Below are 20500 nucleotides of genomic sequence, written 5' to 3' on the forward strand. Positions count from 1 at the left end.
GATCAGTATAATCCTTCAGACGGGGAAATCTAATTCCAAAAATACCAAAATTCAATGGAGTTGTAACTCTTTTATCATGCATTACCCATTGGTCCAGCTACCCTTGCTTAACCTATTAAAAGATATTGTTTCAGTTGCTAGGGATTGAAAGGAGCTCAGAAACATGACCTTTGGGCGCCTGAAACATCTTAGAAAGACTGAAATACATTTTGAAATGTTGCAAGGCATTACGACGCAGGAGGCATCCTTTCGCTCTTCTGCATCTCTCTCCCCAAGAGTCTCACTTCTATGAACGGGGAGCGAAATGGGGCATTATTGTCCCAAATAAGCATTGGCTTCCCCACAAATAAAATTCTCCATCATTTCCCATATTTCCAGCATTGAATGCAACATTGATGCATTGTGCCGTCACACCCAGGCACCCTTTGGTTGAAATTAAGATGTGCTCCTTTCTTTGCCGGGTGGACTGCTGGGGCCTTACCTTGAAGCTCAGGAGTCCCAGCAACTAAGGCCACTCCAAATTGAACATCAAACAAGATTTTTATTTTCTCAAAGTTCTTGACAGGCTTGGCACAATTTGTTGAGGTTACAAATACAAACAGTCAACTTATAAAATCATGCAGATGTTTCTTTTTACCTTTCCCTTTGGCTGCTAGGTTAACTTCTTCCTAAGGTGGATAGAACCTAAGATGCTCTTTACCCTAATCCTGAGTTGCTATATCAGAAAGAGCAGGTCTTTCCCTGTCTAAACTCAAAGCAAGCTTGGAGACAAAGTAGTTAGAGCTTCTTCCAATGGCAGAAAAATCCTGGGATATTCTCTGCCCTAGTGCTGAGTTGCTATTTTAGAAAGCGCAGGTCTTTCCCTATCTAAACTCAGAACTAGTTTTAAAGGCAAGAGGTTAGTACTTACGATGGCTTGTCTGAGCTGGCCTGGCTTGACCACACAAGCACATCTGAGTTCTTTACTCTATTTTGCAGAAGGCAAAAAGGCTTTTTAAAATGGAGATTTTATCCCCAGGAAAAAGGGGCGGCCCTCAAGATAAAGAATATGCTTTTGCAAGCTGACAACAGCAAAGGCTTTGCAGGCTGGCTACAAACCTCTGTTGATGGTTAACTATCAGGGTGTTGCTGAGTCTGTAGCAACCCTGGAGGAAATGCAAAAGGGTGCTATTTCCTATAACTATGGGACAGTGCAAGTCAAACTCCTGGGAGACGGAACATGCATAATCATTCTTGCCGTCTTCATCGTCCCATAGCCACTTTGGTTGTTTCTTTCTTTGGATCTTTAAATTGAAGTTTGAAGTTACCAAACTGCTAAAAATATTGGGACTGAAGGAAATTAGACATCAAAGGGGCAGAATTGATACCCTCCTCTGTTCCCCCTCATCCCACCATAAATAGGAGAATTATTTGCTGTTTGGGGTTAAAGTCTGCTTCATTTCTGCAGCTAAAGCAATTTTATATCAGTCCAGTTTGCAGAACGAGTGCACAGATGATTTCCAGTTTTTCGACAAGTTACAAGAAACCTGGCAGTTCTATCATGCTTTCGATTTCTACTCGCCTATAAAGTGTGGGTTTTTTTCCAGACACGGTGAATTTAGTTTCCTTCTTGGCAAGGACTTGGTGGGTAAGTATTTCCTGCTTTGACTCTCTCTGTTTTAATTATAAATACTGAACGCCTGTTAGCAATTCTTCCCCTGAAAGCAGATCTTGCTATTTACTCGGTGAAGGTGTCAATCTCCACTTCAGTTATTCATTTTCATATAAATAATTACCAGGCTTTTTTTACCCTCCCAAGCTGGAGATTAATATAGGCAACAGATTTAATATGGGACGTCATGAAGGTTTAGGCCCAATGATAACTACGATGGGAGACCACCAGATGCTCCGACCATTGCTTCTTAAACTGTAGATCCTAAACCCACAGTTTTTGGAGTCCCTTTAGTTCAATGTTGGAGTCTCCAAAATTTAGCAGCAATAAAGGTTGCCTGAATATCACCTAATGGCTGTTTTAGCCATTGGCACGAATCTGTTGCACAGTGTTTACACTACACTCTGTAGATCAGGGGTCCCCAAACTAAGGCCCGTGGACCGGATGCGGCCCTCCAAGGTCATTGACCTGGTCCCTGTCCTAAACTTCAGACTTAGGGTTGACCTAAGTCTGCCTGGTCTTTGGAGGTCCCTTTGCTTACTTATGGGTTTTGAGATCGTTTAGATGGTCTTTGAAAGTCTCTTTGCTTAGCTACGGCCTTATGAGACTATCTAAATAGCTTTTGTGGGTCACTTTCCTTACCTATGGTCCTATGAGACCATCTAGATGGCCTTTGAGGGTCCCTTTCCTTAACTATGGTTTTATGAGATTGTCTACATGGCCTTTGGGGGCCCCTTTCCTTACCTATGGTCTTATGGAACCATCTAGATGGTCTTTGAGGGTCCCTTTCCTAATCTATGGTCTTCTGGTGGCCTTATGAGATCATTTAGATGGCCTTGGAGGGTCCCTTTCCTTACCCATGGTCTTATGAGACCATCTAGATGGTTTTTGGAGGTCTCTTTACTTACTTATGGTCTTATGAGACCGTCTGGATGGCCTTTGAGGGTCCCTTTCCTTACCTATGGTCTTATTAGACCATCTAGATGGTTTTTGGAGGTCTCTTGGCTTACCTATGGTCTTATGAGATCGTCTAGATCAGGGGTCCCTAAACTAAGGCCCTCCAAGGTCATTTACCTGGCCTCTGTCCTAAACTTTAGACTTAGGGTTGACCTAAGTCTGAAATGACTTTGAAGGCACACAACAACAACAATCCTCATTTTTTACTATTTCATCATAGTCCGGCCCCCCAACAGTCTGAGGGACTGTGAATTGGCCCTCCACTTAGAGTTTGAAGACCCCTGCTGTAGATGTTTGAGCTGTACTTCATAAAAAGGGAAATCAGTCTGTTTCGATATTCAAATTTCATATATATATGAAATTTCTTGGGCCGAATGGGGTCTTTGGTGGAAAAGTTTAAGAAGCCCTACTCTAGACCAGGTGTCCCCAAACTTTTAAAGCAGAGGGCCGATCCACAATCCTTCAGACTCCGGAGGGGCTGAATTATCATTTGAAAAAAAAAAACCCGAACAAATTCCTATGCACACTGCACATGTCTTATTTGTAGTGCAAAACAAAAACAACAACAATGAAAGAACAATACAGTATTTAAAAATGAAAACAATTGTAACCAACATAAACCTATCAGGATTTCAATGTGAAGTGTGGACCTGCTTCTGGCCAATTAATTGGGATTGTTGTTGTTGTGTGCCTTCAAGTCATTTCAGACTTTGGCAGACCCCAAGTCTAAAATTATTTATTTATTCATTTACTACATTTATTTATTACATTTATATCCCGCCCTTTTCACCCCAAAGGGGACTCAGAGCAGCTGTATGTACATACAATATATTATATTATTAACATAGCACAATATTGGCATTATATATTACTATATTGAACTATACCACTATACTGTAATATTATATGTAATATATAACATATAATTAATATTATTATATGGTATTATTATTAGCATTATACCGTATAACATTATAATATTATTATCAATATTATATGTATATACAATTATTATATTATTAAAAATGATATACAATATTATATTATAAAACTGAGGGCGGGGGCCAGGTAAATGATCTTGGAGGGCCACATCCGGCCCCCGGGCCTTAGTTTGGGGACCCCTGCTCTAGACTGTGTTTCAGAGGAAGGAATTGGCAAAAGCACCCCTGAGGATTCTTTTCCTAAGAAAACTATGGAATGCATGGAGTTGCCTTAAGTCAACAGGTAGAAAAACGTTTTGTTGTTGTTGTTGTTGTTGTTGTTGTTGTTGTGTGCCTTCCAATCATTTACATCTTATGGAGACCTTAAGATTTGTCTTCCTCTGAGGCTGGATCTACACTGCCCTATATCTTAGGATCTGTTCCCAAATTATCTCCTTATCTGATTATCTAGCAGTGTGGACTCATATAATCCATTTCAAAGCAGATAATCCGGGATCAGATCCTCAGAGAAACGGCAGTGTAGATCCAGCCAGGGTGTGACTACTACTACCTCTTCCTCTTTCTGTAATATTTATTTCTTATTTATTTATTTGCTACATTTATATGCCTCCCTTCTCACCCCGAAGGGGACTCAGAGTGGCTTACAAATTAAATTTACATACAATATTATATTAGCATAGTACAATACTGGTAATAAATTACTATATTGTACTGTATCAATATATTGTAATATTATTAGTAATATTACATGTAAAATATAATATATAATTAATATTATAATATTGTATTATTAGTATTATATCATATCACAATATAATATTATGAATATTATATGTATATACAATATGTTATAATATTTTGCTTGTTTATTTTGGGGTTGAAAAGTCCTCTAAAGATCATAACAGCCTTCAAAATTATTGCCTTTAGCTTAGTTTCAGAGTCTACCAGAAGTTACTGATTGGCATTTTAGACCAGATTATTTTCCTATCCCAGGAATCAGGATGATTTCAGCAGATAATGCAACCGGAGTAGGGTCACTTCTATATTTTTGTCTTTGTGCTGTTGTGATCCTAGAATTCCTCTCAAAACACCTCAAAACCCCTGGGAGCCACTGTGGTTTGATTTTCCCAGAGGAGCTGTATCTATTTGTAGGACTCAATAATTCATAACTTTTGGTTTCTCTTTGTCCTGCAATGTTGTCTTAGCCTCCACCTCCTCATCCCCATTGTCTACAATATAGAAAGTAGAATGGCGGCTGCATCATTTGAAGACGACTGTTTGGTGAGCAGAAAGATCGTTTGGAAACATGTTTCTCCTATGTGGAATTCTAAGTTTTCTCTCCCCCCCCCCCTTGTTTTGTCTTTGCTTTCGCTGTCTGTCTCCTTCCCTTCACCCCATTGTCTACAATACTGAAAGAGACGGAAAGGACTGGAGATAAGACTATGAGTCAGAAACATTTGGTGAGCAGAAAGGTTGTTTAGACCTGCTTTTCCCGAGTGCAATTCTAAGATTTCTATCCCCACTCTACCTCCCTTTCTCTAGCATGCAAGAAGCCACAATCCAAACATTCTTGACAGCCATCCAGCCTCAGCACAAAAATTCCAAAAGAAGTGGGTTCTATTGGCCAATATATCATACTCAAGGACCGTACTACATGGCTATAGTATGGCTAATTAAAATATCAGTTCAAGAAAGATAAGACAGTGGGTTTTATGGATAAAAATAATCTAGGGGATAGAATATTATTTACTGAAGGTAGAACAATATCCAAGATTTATAAGATCTTATTAGAGTGGAACACAGAAACGGAATTAGTAAAACATTGTATGGTAAAATGGTCCAAGGACATAGGCAGAGCAATTCATAGGGGCCGGGCTGTGGCACAGCTGGCTAGTAACCAGCTGCTATAAATCACTACTGACCGAGAGGTCATGAGTTCGAAGCCTGGGTCGGGTTAAGCCTCCGACCATTAATAGCCCCAGCTTGCTGTTGACCTATGCAGCCCTGAAAGACAGTTGCACCTGTCAATTAGGGAAATTTAGGGACGCTTTATGCGGGAGGCTAATTTACAACACCATAAAGAAACTGCCAGCAAACATGAGGAAAGGAATGAGGAAGTACAGCCACTTCTGGACGGTGAAGCAACAGCTCCCCCTGTGGCCGGAATCGTGAAGCTGGAAAAATGTTAAAAATACCTCTGTGTCTGTCTAATGTATGTTGTTTGTCTGTTGGCATTGAATGTTTGCCATATATGTGTTCATTGTAATCCGCCCTGAGTCCCCTTCGGGGTGAGAAAGAAGGGCGGAATATAAATACTGTAAATAAATAAATAAATAAATAATGAATGGGAAGCGTGCTGGGGGAGAAGACTTACATTTACATATGCCTATCAATTAAAAGAAAATTGGATGAAGGTTTTCTATAGATGGTATATAACCCCTAAAAATTAAGTATTATTAAGAAAAATAGCAACTTAATATGTTGGAAATGTGGAGAAGAGGAAGGCTCTTATAATCATATTTGGTGGAAGTGCAAAAAGGCTAAAGAATTCTGGTTTATGATACATGACAATGTCCAGAAAATATTAGAACACAAGTTCATTAAATTACCGGAAATTTATCTATTGGGAATTATTAAAAATACTAGGGAACCAAATGAGGAAAAATTAATGACCTATTTTACTGGAGACAAAAAGAAACCCCTACTAAAGAGGAATGGTTAATTAAAATCTCAGAAATTAAGAACATGGACAGGCTAACATTCTTAATGGCAAAACACCAGGGAAAATCTAGGAAAGAAACTGACTGGAAACAATTAGAGAGATACCTAACGGAGGAAAAACTGGGAAAATAAAATGGGAAAAAAGAGGAGAATAATAAGGGGAAAAAAGGCTCCAGAATACACCCATATATCAACAAGAAAACAGAAGGAAGATGTAGAAAATACTGCTGAAGAAACGAATGACAAAATAAGAAGAGGAATTAGAATTCGAGACATTACCCCCCCCCCGAAGAGAAATGGATGTCCAATTTTTTAAATTTTCTTTTTAATCCCTTAACTCCCCTCTCCTCATATACCCCCCACTTCTCCCTCCACCCCGTAGCCCCTCTTCCCCCTTTTCATATCCCTTCTACACCTGCCCCTTTTCTCAATACCCAAAACGTCCCTCACTACCCCTTACCCAACTCTGGTTTTCTTTGTTTTTATATATTTGTAATACAAAATTCTCAATGAAAATATATATTTTTTTTAAAAAATCATACCCAAGGACGTTCTTTCAAATATTTAGGTAGAATGTTTACTATAATTAAAATTGACTTCACTCTGCAGCATAGATGCATCCAAAGGTTTTCTTTTCCGTCGCTGGAAGCTTTGGTGTCCTAACACTTTGGTTTTAAAAAAAGAAATTCTAAGCAAGCAGAAACCGCAATGGCTAAATGACAAAGAAGGGCACTCACTTTTTGCCACGGTGCATTACATTCCTCCAGGTGTTGAAGGAACTCCCCAAGATGCTGAACTTTGAGTGTCGTTTTGGAGGAGCACGTTCAGCACCTTGGATGGCTTTTAGAAAGTTCAAACTCAAACCCAGAGCCAATCCCATACGGACACTGGAACCCACACACTGCTACTGGAAGTTGTTTTGGTTGAATGTTGTTTGGTTGACCGGGCCTGGCCCCATGTAAGCTGCCCCGAGTCCCTACGGAGAAATGGGGCGGGGTATAAGAATAGAATCATAGAATAGTAGAGTTGGAAGAGACCCCATGGGCCATCCAGTCCAACCCCCTGCCAAGAAGCAGGAAATCGCATTCAAAGCACCCCTGACAGATGGCCATCCAGCCTCTGCTTAAAAGCTTCCAAAGAAGGAGCCTCCACCACAGTCTGGGGCAGAGAGTTCCACTGCTGAACAGCCTTTCTCACAGTGAGGAAGTTCTTCCTGATGTTCAGGTGGAATCTCCTTTCCTGTAGTTTGAAGCCATTGTTCCCTTGCGTCCTAGTCTGCAGGGCAGCAGAAAACAAGCTTGCTCCCTCCTGCCTATGACTTCCCTTCACGTATTTGTACATGGCTATCATGTCTCCTCTCAGCCTTCTCTTCTGCAGGCTAAACATGCCCAGCTCTTTAAGCCGCTCCTCATAGGGCTTGTTCTCCAGACCCTTAATCATTTTAGTCGCCCTCCTCTGGACGCTTTCCAGCTTGTCAACATCTCCCTTCAACTGTGGTGCCCAAAATTGGACACAGTGTGATTCCAGGTGTGGTCTGACCAAGGCAGAATAGAGGGGGAGCATGACTTCCCTGGATCTAGACGCTATTCCCCGATTGATGCAGGACAGAATCCCGTTGGCTTTCTTAGCAGTCACATCACATTGCTGGCTCATGTTTAACTTGTTGTCCACGAGGACTCCAAGGTCTTTTTCACATGTACTGCTGTCGAGCCAGGCATCGTCCCCCATTCTGTATCTTTGATTTCCATTTTTTTCTGCCGAAGTGAAGTATCCTGCATTTGTTCCTGTTGAACTTCATTTTGTTAGTTTCGGCCCATCTCTCTAGTCTGTCAAGATCGTTTTGAATTCTGCTCCTGTCTTCTGGAGTGTTGGCTCTCCCTCCCAGTTTGGTGTTGTCTGCAAACTTGATGATCGTGCCTTCTAACCCTTCGTCTAAGTCGTTAATAAAGATCCTGAACAGAACCGGGCCCAGGACGGAGACCTGCGGCACTCCACTTGTCACTTCTTTCCATCATGAAGACGACGCATTGGTGAGCACCCTTTGGGTTCGTTCGCTTAGCCAATTACAGATCCACCTAAAGGTAGTTTTGTCTAACCCACATTTAACTTGTTTGTTTGCCAGAAGGTCGTGGGGGACTTTGTCGAAGGCCTTACTGAAATCCAGGTACGCTACATCCACAGCATTCCCTGTATCGACCCAACTCGTAACTCTATCGAAAAAAGAGATCAGATTAGTCTGGCATGACTTGTTTTTGGTAAATCCGTGTTGACTATTAGCAATGACCTCATTTGTTTCTAAGTGTTTGCAGACCACTTCCTTAATGATCTTTTCCAGAATTTTGCCTGGTATCGACGTGAGGCTGACCGGACGGTAATTGTTTGGGTCGTTCTTTTTTCCCTTCTTGAAGATCGGGACCACATTCGCCCTCCTCCAATCTGCTGGGACTTCTCCCGTTCTCCAAGAACTCTCGAAGATAATTGCCAGTGGTTCTGAAATAACTTCCGCTAATTCCTTCAATACTCTTGGATGGAGCTGGTCTGGCCCTGGGGACTTGAATTCGTTTAGAGTGGCCAGGTGTTCCTGGACAACTTGTTTCCCTATTTGGGGTTGGATTTCCCCCAATCCTTCGTCCATTCCATGTTAAAATTATTATTATTATTAGCTGTGCCCGGCCATGCGTTGCTGTGGTGTTGGTGAGAAATTGTTGAGGTAGTGGTGGTATTGAATGTCTGTTGTATGGTTGTCTTTATGTTTAGTAAGCACACTGAGGTGGATTATATGGCAGTGTGGAGTCAAGATAATCCAGTTCAAAGCAGATAATGTAAGATTCTAAATGCGTTATATAGCTGTGTGGAAGGGTCTTGAGTCTACACTGCCATATAATCCAGTTAAAATCTGATAATCTGTGGAAGAGCCCTGTGCTTGTCCCCTGGGCTGAATAGGTTGCTAGGAGACCAAGTGGGCGGAGCTTAGCCTTCTAACTGGCAGCAATTGGATAAAAACTATTATTCCTCTCCCTGTAATTAGGACTTTAGTTTTCTTTTCTTTTTGTTGTATCAACCTAGAGCCTTGAATGATGGGTTGTGTTGTCAAGTTTCGAGGTTGGGGGGCCTGTAGTTTTGTCCGCTGCCCTGATGCCATCACTCTTTTATATATATAGATTATGTGACTTTGTTGCATCTTGCAGGAAGAGAAAGTAGCAGACCGCGGAGACCTGGTTGAGTTTCATCGTGGCCTGTACAAGCATTACGGGGTGGCCGTGGACAGCAAACACGTGGTCCACCTCACAAGTAAGGACTTCTCTACACCAAGTAGATGGAGGAGGCCTGAATGAAAGGGGAGCTCATCCAGTGGAAAAGTAGAAATAATACAAAAACGCCACATTTGTAATACACATCTCCAAAACTGAGTAGCTGTCTTACGTTCTGTTATTTTTAATTTCTTGAGGTGCAGACCCAGGGCCTTTGGGCTTCAATGTTTCATGCAATGGCCCAAAGGCAGAGGTGAAGAAAGAACGCATTTCCCAAGTGGCCTGGAGAAACAGATATAAGATCCTCAAGAAACATGAGCAGGAGGAGGACTGTAGAGATACGGAGGTGATCGTCCTCGATGCCGAGGACATGGTGGGGAGGATAACGAGCTACAACGTGTTGAAGAAGAACTGCGAGCATTTTGCCAGAAATCTGGTCTTTGGAGAACCAAGGTGTAAACAGGTGCATAGACCTCTTGTGTGTCTGTCTTAGGTCCGTCTGCCATGAGATTTTCAAAGCAGATAATCCACATTATCTGCTTTGAACTGGATTATATGAATCTACACTGCTATATAATCTAGTTCACAGTAGATAATCTGGATTTTATATGGCTACCTACTGATCTACTCACATTTGCATGTTTTTGAACTGCTAGGTTGGCAGGAGCTAGGGCTAACAATGGGAGCTCACCCGGCTCCCCGGATTCAAACCGCCGACCTTTCTGTCAGCAAGTTGAGCAGCTCAGCGGCAACACACTGCAAACCCTTAAATGCAGAAAAAGAGATTCCACCTAAACATTAGGAAGAACTTCCTAACAGTTTTAATTAATGTTTTACTATTGTTTTACCTATTTTATTTTGATGTTAATGCTTAATTCTCATTTCGCGCGTGGTTTCTGTTATTTGATGTGTTTTATGTTTGTTATTGTATATGCCTGGGTTTTTGCCCCATGTAAGCCACCCTGAGTCCCCTCGGGGAGATGGAGGTGGGGTATAAGATTATTATTATTATTATTATTATGAGGTCCAGTGGAGTCTCCTTCTCTGAAGAATTTTAAGCAGAGGCTGGATGGCCATCTGTCGAGAAGGCTTGGACTGTGTTTTCTTGCCTGACACAAGAGGGTTGGACTGGATGGCTTTAAGAGGTCCCTTTCTATGTCCTGTACTTCTCACCCTTGGGGAGCGCTCCCTTCCCAAATTAGGAAGCAAAGCCACTTCTTACAAAAAGAGTTCAAAATGCAGGTGACGCACAGCTAACTTTGCTCTCCTTTTCTCTGCACAGGTCTCAAAGGTGGCTGATGGGGTAAAAATCGCAGGGGCTCTTGCAGCAGCGCTTACGGTTGCCTTTCCCGTATTCAAAATGATTAGAAATCGACAGAATCAGAATTAACAACTCTGGGATCGAAGGAGGAAGATCAGAGTTTCCCCGATGTCCTCCTGTGCAACCCAGGTGTGAATCCTGTGTTAAATGAATTAAAAGTGCCAAATACATGATAAGCAATGGTCTGGGTTTCTTCTCTTTTGTGTGCTTTTGATTTAGCAGCAGAGCACTCATTTTTCTGCAATCCCACGAATTCCATTTAGTAGCTAGCATTCCCTGTAAGCGGAGCAAAGGAAAACAAAAGACCCATCAGCATGAGTCAACGGAGTTAGATTCTCATCCATACTGCCACATCTTCCAGAAGTCCTTCAAATCTCCTTTGAAATGTAGTGGTGGCCACTGCTACTCTAGTATTAACTGTAGAAACATGGGTTTGCTCATTTCCTTTTTGGATAATGTTTAGGAACAGTTCTGTTGTATGTCTTGAAGTCACTTCTGAATTATGGCAACTAAGGAAGATCTATTGAGAGGCTTTCTTGGCAGGATTTGTTCAGAGGGGCTTTTGCCTTCCTCTGAGGCTGAGAGGAAGGAGAGGGACAGTGTGTGGTCTAGGAAAACCTGGTGAGAGCAGGAATGGGCAAAGTACAGTCCTCATGTTGGGTTGCATGTCTTCTCAACCTTAGTAAGGACCATTAGGAGCCATGTCTCTGGGGATAGAAGCCACAAGTCCAGGTTCAGCTGGGACAGGAGAAAAGACCACATTCCTCTTTGTAGCTATTAAAACATCAAGTTCTACCAGTGTCCTTATGTGGAGGTCTGGGCAAGGAAAGAGAAAGTAAAGACAGTGGAAAGGGCCCTTTATTGGCCATGTCCAACCAGTGGCAGAGGCGTCCCTGGGCAGCATCCCATAGCAAAGGAGACACACAACACCAGGGCATTATGCCAGTGTAGAACTCCCCAAAAGGGTCCCTACCAAAATCCTTATTCTGTTGTGAAAATCCATACAGATTGCGTGAGCGGTGCTCTCCCTCACAACTCAAGCATTTCTTGTAACCTCTCCTGGTCAGCCCAAAAAGACCATCAGTCCTGAGACAGACCCAGGAGGATGGCAATGTCCTTCCTTGTCTGTTAGCCATTTGGATCTTCTTCAGTCCGACCACGAAGAACATCAGTCTTGGAGCAGCTTGTGCTTGACGGTGGCGCTCTCTGTGCAAAGATGGACGAAGAGGGTGGCAGCGGCTGTACGGGAACGCATCTCATGCAGGTCATAGTCGTGGGCCCACTCCACGTTCCCCCAGCGCTGGATCTGGGAAGAGAGTGCCAGAGAGAGGGTCAATCTAGGAAGTCTGGGAAGATGTCCTTGTTTGCCTTTGCTGTTAAGCTGATTTGATAAGATATAGTTGCTTACCTGTAACTGTGTTTCTTCGAGTGGTGTTCTGTGGAATTCGCACATATGGGATTTCCTGTGCCTGCGCAGTACAGCCTTCAGAACCTTCTAGAACCTTTAGGCGGAAAGCCCCGCCCACACTCCCCAGTAGATTATATAAGCCCAGTGGGAGGGCTAGCTCCAGTTCCCCCTGCAGGCAGCGCATTTTTTGAAAAACGATGCCATAGCACTGGCCTGATTTCGTGCCAAAGCTAGATGTCCTCAGCGGAAAAATCCTGAGTCAGTAGACAGTCCGAGTCGAGGGCAGGAGAAAATCGATATAGCCAAAACCAGTCTGGGTCAAAAGGTAAGTATCAAGTCCAAAAGTCCAAAGCAATCCGAGGTCTAACCGATGGTAGATAGCAGTCTGTTCTAGAGAAGTTCCTACAGTGCTGAGCGGCAGAAAGAAGGAACTGGGGCTAGCCCTGCCCACCGGGCTTATATAATCTACTGGGGAGTGTGGGCGGGGCTTTCCGCCTAAATGGTCCACTGAAAAGTTCTAGAAGGTTCCGAAGGCTGTACTGCGCAGGCAATCCCATATGTGCGATTTCCACAGAAGCACCACGAAGAAGAATCTGGATTATATGGCAGTGTAGAAGGGGCCAAAGTCCCAGATCTGATTCCCATATGTCCTGACAATTATCTTTAACTGGCAGAGAGAATCCTTTTCATCATTTACCCTAAAGGCCTTAGCTCTGTGCCACCTCCAAGTCTTACCTGATATTCTTCTTCCAGGCGAGACAGCAGGACCGCATGCTCCACTGTCAAGTGTTTGTCCAAGAGGCCCATTGAGAGAATAAGGGACTTCAGCTGAGTGATCATGTACTCTATGCCTGGGGAGACAATTTGTGAAGGAAGAAAAGATACCGCAATTGATTTCACAATAGTTACCGCCGTGTAATGGTCAAATCCCCATTTCGGGGGTGACAAAATTAGTATTTTTTTGTTCCTCACATAATAGTCGCAGAGCTGTTTGGGGCAATTCTCCCTCTTTCCTTCTCCAAAGGCAAGGAGGTTTAAAAACCACACTCTTTTCTCCTTCCTTACCAAACCTGAAATAGTTTTCTGGAGCTCTGCTCTTCCCTCCTTCCTCCAAAAAGTTCAATTTCAGATTTTGTAAACTGTCCTGGCCTTCAGATAAAGAAGGAAAGGAAGTGGGGGAATCCTCCTTTCCCTAAGATAAGTTTATTGAAAAATAAACAAACAAACAGAAAAGGAGCTTTAACCACTGGTGGAGTTTAGGGACAATGATAGAGGATGATGGGAGTGGAAGTTCACCCACATCCTTACGCATTCCCTAATGAGACCATTCGTAAAATTAAAAAAAAAAAAAGACTATTTTTCTAATAAATAGTACTACATAAGCATTGCCAGGTACCTAAGCTAATATAAATGAAAGTTACAAAATAATAATAATAATAATAATAATAATAATAATAATAATAATAATAATTATTATTATACAGTTTATTCATATTCTGCCCTTCTCCCCTAGGAGACTAAGAGCGGATTACAGCATTTAATAATAATAATAATAATAATAATAATAATAATAATAATAATAATAATAATAACAACAACTATTTTTATACCCCGCTTCTATCTCCCCAAAGGGGACTCAGGGTGGCTTACATGGGGCCAAGCCCGAATAAGAACAATAGCAATATAAAACACAACAATAGACAAAAAACATGCACAATTATAAAAATTTAAACATTAGCCAATAAAAACAAATGACAAGAACTAATAAAAACATGGATTAAAACGGAGAGGTTGTAAAAGTAGACTGGAGGCAAACATTCAATGCCTTTACAATCACATGAGATACAGAAACAGAAACAAATATTAAATAAATATTAAGCATTAAAAACATTTAAAACCAATTACAATTATTGTGGAGACTCATCAATTAAATAGTATATTTTGCTAAGCTCAGTCATTAGTGATAAACATGAGCCAGAGAGAAAATTAAGAGAAATCTCCACAAAATCAAAATAAAATACTATCTGAAAAAAAAGTTAAATCTGCAAATGTGGAAGGGTGATTGGTGGCTGAAAAACCTCCTGCCTCAGAAGTATATGTAGACTGAGATACTTTCAATACACTGGAGACCAAAAGAGGCTTCTCTTTACCTTGAAGAGCCCAGGTGTTATATGATGCCAGGTGACTAATGAAGATGTCCTTGGTGCTCTGGGGGATGCTGGGCCCCATGATGCTGGTTGAAGAGCCAATCACGACATTGTACCTGAAGGCAAAGCAGAGTTTAGCCATGTTCCGAGCCATGGCAGTTCAAGTGGTGTCAAACTGCATTCATTCTGCAGTGTGGATCCAGACTCAGTCCTTCTTTGCACGTACCTTTTCTCGGCCCACTCGATGATAGGATCCCATTCGTTCTTCTGCAATTCCACCAAGGCAGGGGGCTCCTCCACTCGGTAGCTAACATTTCCCAAAAGCAGAACAAAAGAAAGCCCAAGGTGACTCAGTGTTTTTATACTGAATGGGGATATGAATGCTTTTTCCAATGCTTCAACTTACTACACTATGCTGGAGGTAAATAATAATAATAATAATAATAATAATAATAATAATAATAATTTAAAAACAGAGCTTATGAACATTGCTTTTAGGGGAATACAATTCCCAGAATTCTCCAACCACCATGGCCACTTGCCCACCCTTTCCAGAACCCCAAATCCAGTCCTACCAGATGGTATCTGTCTCCAAGAACTTCAGAGCTGCCCGGATAATTTGGTCCTTGGTTCGTTGTGATGGGTTGTCCAAAGCTGTGTTGCACAAAGTAGTCTGGAAGGCAGGGAGGCAGTTACAGAAATTCAGAACACCTAAATGGGTATGATAACTAAAGCCTCATCTACACTGCCATATAGTGCAGTTTCAGAATGCAGATCAACTGCAATGAAATTTATTATATGACAGTGTAGACCAGTGATGGCCAACCTATGACATGCGTGTCAGCACTAACACGCCTAGCCATTTTTGCTGACACGCTACCGCATGCAGATTGATTGGATGACTTTTGTGGCCAAATTCGGTGTGATTTGGTCCAGTGGTTTTGTTGTTTACTCCATGGGAATTATGCACATTACATTTATATATATTTATATTATATTATAAATATATAAATAATGTATAATATATAAATATATATAATATATATATATATTATATTATAAATATATAAATAATAAATATATTTTATTTATATATTTATATATATTTTCTCATATATTCATATTCTATTATTATTGTAGTATATTATCATATGATTACTATTATATTATTATTATATTATTCATTATTCATGACTACACTGGAACTAGAATAGAGAGAAATCAGCGTGGAAACTGCAAGAGGTACCATAGATTGTTGTACATGGAAATAATGGTAGTAAATAGTTTTTGATTTATTAAATACAGTTATATATTACAATTATACATTTTTGTTATTTAAACTATACATATTGCGAAATTATAATTTTTTTTCTTGAAGTGACACACCACCCAAGTCATGCTAGGTTTTTTTTGGTGAATTTTGACACACCAAGTGCAAAAGGTTGCCCATCATTGGTGTAGACTCATATAATGCAATCCAATCTGTATTATATGAATCTAAACTGATCATTATATTATAGTTCAACCTGTACTACATGGTAGTGTAGCTGGGGCCTAAGAAGCAAGCCAGCAAGTAACTAAATGCATACCTCCCTTCTGTCAGTTGGTCTTGGGCTATGTTCAACTATATGATAATTTTTAAGATACTTCTGGGCGTAGACGTCCAAAATACCTGGAGACCCAAAGGTTGGGAACCAATGACCTAACACAAGAATCCTAGCCACAAGGATAGATGGGTAATAATTTTATTATTATTATTATTATTATTATTATTATTATTACTGTTATTATTATTGTTATTATTGCTATAATTATGGCAGTCTGTCACTCACCAGGTGCATGGTGTAGGGTTTGATGGTGTCTCGCTGAGAGTCCCATTCAGTGGCCACTGCCAGAGCCAATGTCTCGCTGGGGACAGTGAAGAGCTTGGCCTGCGGGGTTTTCAGCTTCCGGTGGTCCAGATTGATTTCAAAGCCTCCTGGAGAAGTTAAACTGCTATTAAACCTGAACCCAGTATGACAGTGCAGACTTGATGAGCTATATAATTGTATATTTATATCACATGCAATATTACTAATAATATTGCAATATAGTCGTATAATATAATATATTGTATGTATATATACTTGTAAACTGCCCTGAGTCCCCTTCGGGGTGAGAAGGGCGGGATATAAATCTCGCTAATAAATAAATAATAAATAAATAAATATAGCTGGAATGAATAGCTCTGGCAGATCTGCTTGCCAGTGTCATGCGTTTTAGACTCTACGGGGGCCACAGAGACTGCAAAAAATGTGTAAAACATAACTGAAAGTATCCAGAAATTAATTTCTGTAGTCTTTAAGGACTCCCCGCCATGGATACCAAAATCTGTTGATGCTCAAGTCTCATTATATGAGAGGTAAAAATGGATGCCCCTACATAAAATGGCAAAACCAAGACTTGCTTTTGGAATTTTTGGGGCATCTGTGTGAATGATATTTTCAAGAATTGGACAGTTGAATCTGTGGCTGACTGTACGTAATTTTTTAACTACTGTTTAATTATAGAATTGTGGAGGTTGCATACCCCATTATACATTTTGCCATTTCTAAGGCTTAAAATGTGATTTCTTAATGGTTAGATAAGTTTACATTTAATTTGCACTACAGCTGGGCATCACAAAAAAGTTCTCCCAAGAATAGATTTCCTTCCCATGAATTGCTGAATTTCAAACTTTTTGCTAGATGCAAAAATTCTAAATTACTTTGTTCAGGGAAAAGATGGAACCAAACTCCTGTTCTGCCACAAAGTTCACCTTGAAGAACCCAGTACCATCCATCCTGCTTTGCGACAGGATGAATCCAGATAAAGCATTTTAGAATTATTATTATTATATATTAGTTATAAAATTCAACCAACATGTGCAAACTGACCTTCACCTTGGCTGATTGTAACATTCTGGTAAAACCGCTTCCTTTCTGCAACAAAGTATATTTATTTGAGAAATACATAAAATAACTAACGCAGACTAATGCATGCATTTCTAAGTCCCCTGAAATAAAGAATCTCTATCTTTCTATTGTTCCCATTTTCTATGGGGAAATTATTGGATTATGCTGGAAGCAATCATACTTAACATATAGCAGAATGCTAGAATAGAGAAAACCAAGGAAGTGCTCCTTTAATACATTTCGTTCTTCTAGTGCCTTTCTGCCTACAAGCCAACCAGATTAAAGGCTTTGCACACCCACTTTCTTAGTGGACTACATCTCCCACAATGCACTATCCAACTGAGGCCAAGGATCAGCTTTCAAAGGGCTCCCCCGGCGGCAAAAGAAAAGGGAACGTCTGCATTTCAAAGCATGGCTAATAATTTGCTCCCCAAGTTTACTATTCTCTCAACAGAAGAACCAGAAACAAATCAGACAGATATTTATGGAAAATGAGCCCATACTTATCTATAATTGTGAAAGGTTAAAAGGAGCAAGCTAAGTATCAGTTCTGATAAGAAGCAACAAGAATGGCCATTGAACATTTCCTATCATTTCCTAGTACCAAGATTTCTCTTCTAGATTTAAGTTCAATGGATGATGACGGATACCTGAATTCCCGCCTCTACTATCTAAAAACTATAAATGCTGCTGGGGGCTAAACTGTAGTTTCTGCTTGCTGTACCGCTCACCTGCTTGGGGGGTATAGAGGCGCTTGGAAGCCCCCGGGGAAAAAGCAGGGCAACGAAGGACAAAAGTGGCACGCAGATGCTGAACCACACAGGGCTGCAGGACCCACCGGCACTGGAACCATCCCGACCACATTCTGGGATGGAATGCTGTTGAAGGCAAAGGGAGAATTTGGGAAAACTTACATTGTCTGTGTTGATCACTCAAGCAAAAACAAACAATAGCATATCTATCTAGCTGAGCTGCTGAACTTGCTGACCGGCGGTTTGAATATGGGAAGCGAGGTGAGCTCCCGCTGTCAGCCCCAGAACCTAGAAGTCTGAAAACATGGAAATGTGAGTAGATCACTAGGTGTTTTTTTTTCGTGTCAGGAGCAACCAGAGTTGCTTCTGGAGTGAGAGAATTGGCCGTCTGCAAGGACGTTTCCCAGGGAATGCTCGGATGTTTTGATGTTTTACCATCCTTGTGGGAGGCTTCTCTCATGTCCCCGCATGGAGCTGGAGCTGATAGAGGGAGCTCATCCGCGCTCTCCCCGGGTGGGATTCGAACCTGGCAGCTTTCAGGTCAGCAACCCAACCCTCAAGTCACGAGGCTTTTATCCCCTAGGCCACCGGAGGCTCAGATCAATAGGTACTGCTCTGACAGGAAGGTAATGGCACTCCATGAAGGTGGTGGGATCGAGAGTCCCCCATATGTATGTGAGTATGTGGCAGCTTTCTGATTTGCTGCCACTTTCACAGGCCACTGTGACCGCCAGGAATTACGGATCTGGACCAAACTTGGCACACATAACCCCCGTGACCCATTTTACATCCTGGTGCCATTTGGGGGAGGGTGGACCACAGATGATGGGATTTGCAGTACTTTCAATCGCTTCAGATCCCACAGACCACTGCGAAGCCCACCAGTGACGGAACTGGACCAAACTTGGCACACAGAACTCCCATGACTGCACTGGCTACCAATAGAACATCGGATCTCTTACAAGATACTGATCCTGACATTTAGAGCTCGAAATGGCCAAGGACCATTATATCTTAGGGACCGCCTCATTCCTTTTTCCCATCAGTGGTCACCTCGATCCTCCCAGGAAAATCTCCTATACATACTGGGCCCTAGGGATTTACACCTGGAAGCTACAAGGCGTAGAGCCTTTTCGACCTATGCTCCAATTCTGTGGAACTCATTGCTTCCATATATTAGAGCAATGTCGGAGTTGTGGCCTTTTATAAAAGTGCTCAAGACTTGGCTGTTTGGTTGTGCATTCAAGTAAATCAGATCTAATTTGCCAAATAGTCACTGTTGAATGTTTTTATATTGTGGAACGTTATTTTAAATTGTAAGCCGCTCAGAGCACTCTGAAGAACTTTAAGAAATAAAGTTAAGTGAAGTGAATGACCCCCTTTATGTTCTGGTGCAGATTGGGGGAGGATGTACTATAGATGGGATTTACAGTACCTTCACTCACTTCCTGAGACCACTGCAACTCCCACGAATGACAGAACTGATCCAAACTTGGCACACATATCCCAAATGACACACTTTACACGCTGCAGCCGTTTGGGGGAGGATGGACCAAGGATTATGGGATTTGCAGTATCTTAACCCGAATCGCCTCCCACAGACCACTGAGATGCCCACGAATGACGGAACTGGGCCAAGCTTGCCACACAGATGCAACGTGGCCCATTTTACGCCCTGGTGTGTTGCGGGGGAGGATGGACCATGGATGGTGGGATTTGCAGCACCTTCACTCACTTCCGATACGGCTCCCACTGGGACCTATGCATTCCCCTTGAATGATGGACCTGGACAACATTTGGCACACAGACCCCCATGGCCCCCTCTACATCCTGGAGCTGTCTGGAGGTGGATGGGCCATGGACGATGGGACTTGCATATGGGAGTTGTAGTTCACCTACACCCACTGAACCCAGCTGACATTGGATGTAGATTTGGAACACAGGCAAACAATGCTTTTCTCAAATGACCAGGGCACGGCCAGGTCCCCAAGCTAGTATGGCATAAAGGGTAGTTAAAATCGCACCAATCAAGGGAAAAAAACCATGAAAGTCCAGCAATGAATGGGAGCCTTGTGTTTCAAGGCAGCTTCAGAGCCTTTCTTACCTTCTTGATTCTTCAAATATATTTATTTATATGCTATATATAATATAGAATATATATACAAATATTCTATATTATATAAATAAAGAACAAAATGCTCTCGGTGGACGAAGTCTGAGGGAATGTCGTTGCTGCCTTCCCCACGGGCGCCGCCATCTTGAATTTGAAAAGAGGCGTGCTGGGCAATAGGCGTCACAAACGCGTTTTGTCCCCTCCGAGGCGCCGTCTCCTGGCGACGCGGCAGAGAGGGGAAAAGGATGGAGTTTCGGTGACGTCAGCGCCCGCCCTCGCACGTCGCCCAATAGGAACCCTGAGCA

The 20500-nt window shown here is 41.8% G+C and overlaps 2 protein-coding genes across 2 annotated transcripts; one reads left to right on the top strand and one right to left on the bottom strand.

Annotated features, from left to right (window-relative positions):
• The first annotated feature begins 64 nt into the window (after positions 1-64).
• Positions 65-10300, top strand: LOC100553942 (phospholipase A and acyltransferase 4). Its single transcript, XM_062964592.1, has 4 exons — positions 65-1627; positions 4755-4830; positions 9459-9561; positions 9719-10300. Exons 2-4 carry the CDS (start codon positions 4798-4800, stop codon positions 10012-10014), a joined length of 432 nt encoding a protein of 143 aa, XP_062820662.1. The 5' UTR covers positions 65-1627; positions 4755-4797; the 3' UTR covers positions 10015-10300.
• Positions 10301-11682: 1382 nt separating this feature from the next.
• Positions 11683-20400, bottom strand: atpaf2 (ATP synthase mitochondrial F1 complex assembly factor 2). The gene is made up of 9 exons (XM_062964593.1): positions 20187-20400; positions 18062-18208; positions 17313-17357; positions 16230-16375; positions 14973-15070; positions 14624-14704; positions 14401-14513; positions 12986-13101; positions 11683-12148 (listed from the first exon to the last, which is right to left on the bottom strand). Exons 2-9 carry the CDS (start codon positions 18192-18194, stop codon positions 12011-12013), a joined length of 870 nt encoding a protein of 289 aa, XP_062820663.1. The 5' UTR covers positions 18195-18208; positions 20187-20400; the 3' UTR covers positions 11683-12010.
• Between the last annotated feature and the right edge of the window lie 100 nt (positions 20401-20500).

The sequence above is a fragment of the Anolis carolinensis genome, unplaced genomic scaffold (assembly GCF_035594765.1).
Source record: "Anolis carolinensis isolate JA03-04 unplaced genomic scaffold, rAnoCar3.1.pri scaffold_13, whole genome shotgun sequence".
NCBI classification, from domain to species: domain Eukaryota; kingdom Metazoa; phylum Chordata; class Lepidosauria; order Squamata; family Dactyloidae; genus Anolis; species Anolis carolinensis.

Excerpts from the sequence above, each read along its gene's own strand:
- LOC100553942 (XM_062964592.1), top strand. The coding sequence starts at position 4,798 with ATGGCGGCTGCATCATTTGAAGACGACTGTTTG. Across the intron at positions 4,831-9,458 it reads CATTTGAAGACGACTGTTTG|GAAGAGAAAGTAGCAGACCG; the intron begins GTGAGCAGAAAG and ends TGCATCTTGCAG. Across the intron at positions 9,562-9,718 it reads ACACGTGGTCCACCTCACAA|GTGCAGACCCAGGGCCTTTG; the intron begins GTAAGGACTTCT and ends TAATTTCTTGAG.
- atpaf2 (XM_062964593.1), bottom strand. The coding sequence starts at position 18,194 with ATGTGGTCGGGATGGTTCCAGTGCCGGTGGGTCCTGCAGCCCTGTGTG. Across the intron at positions 17,358-18,061 it reads CCTCTATACCCCCCAAGCAG|AAAGGAAGCGGTTTTACCAG; the intron begins GTGAGCGGTACA and ends ACTTTGTTGCAG. Across the intron at positions 13,102-14,400 it reads TAACACCTGGGCTCTTCAAG|GCATAGAGTACATGATCACT; the intron begins GTAAAGAGAAGC and ends TTGTCTCCCCAG.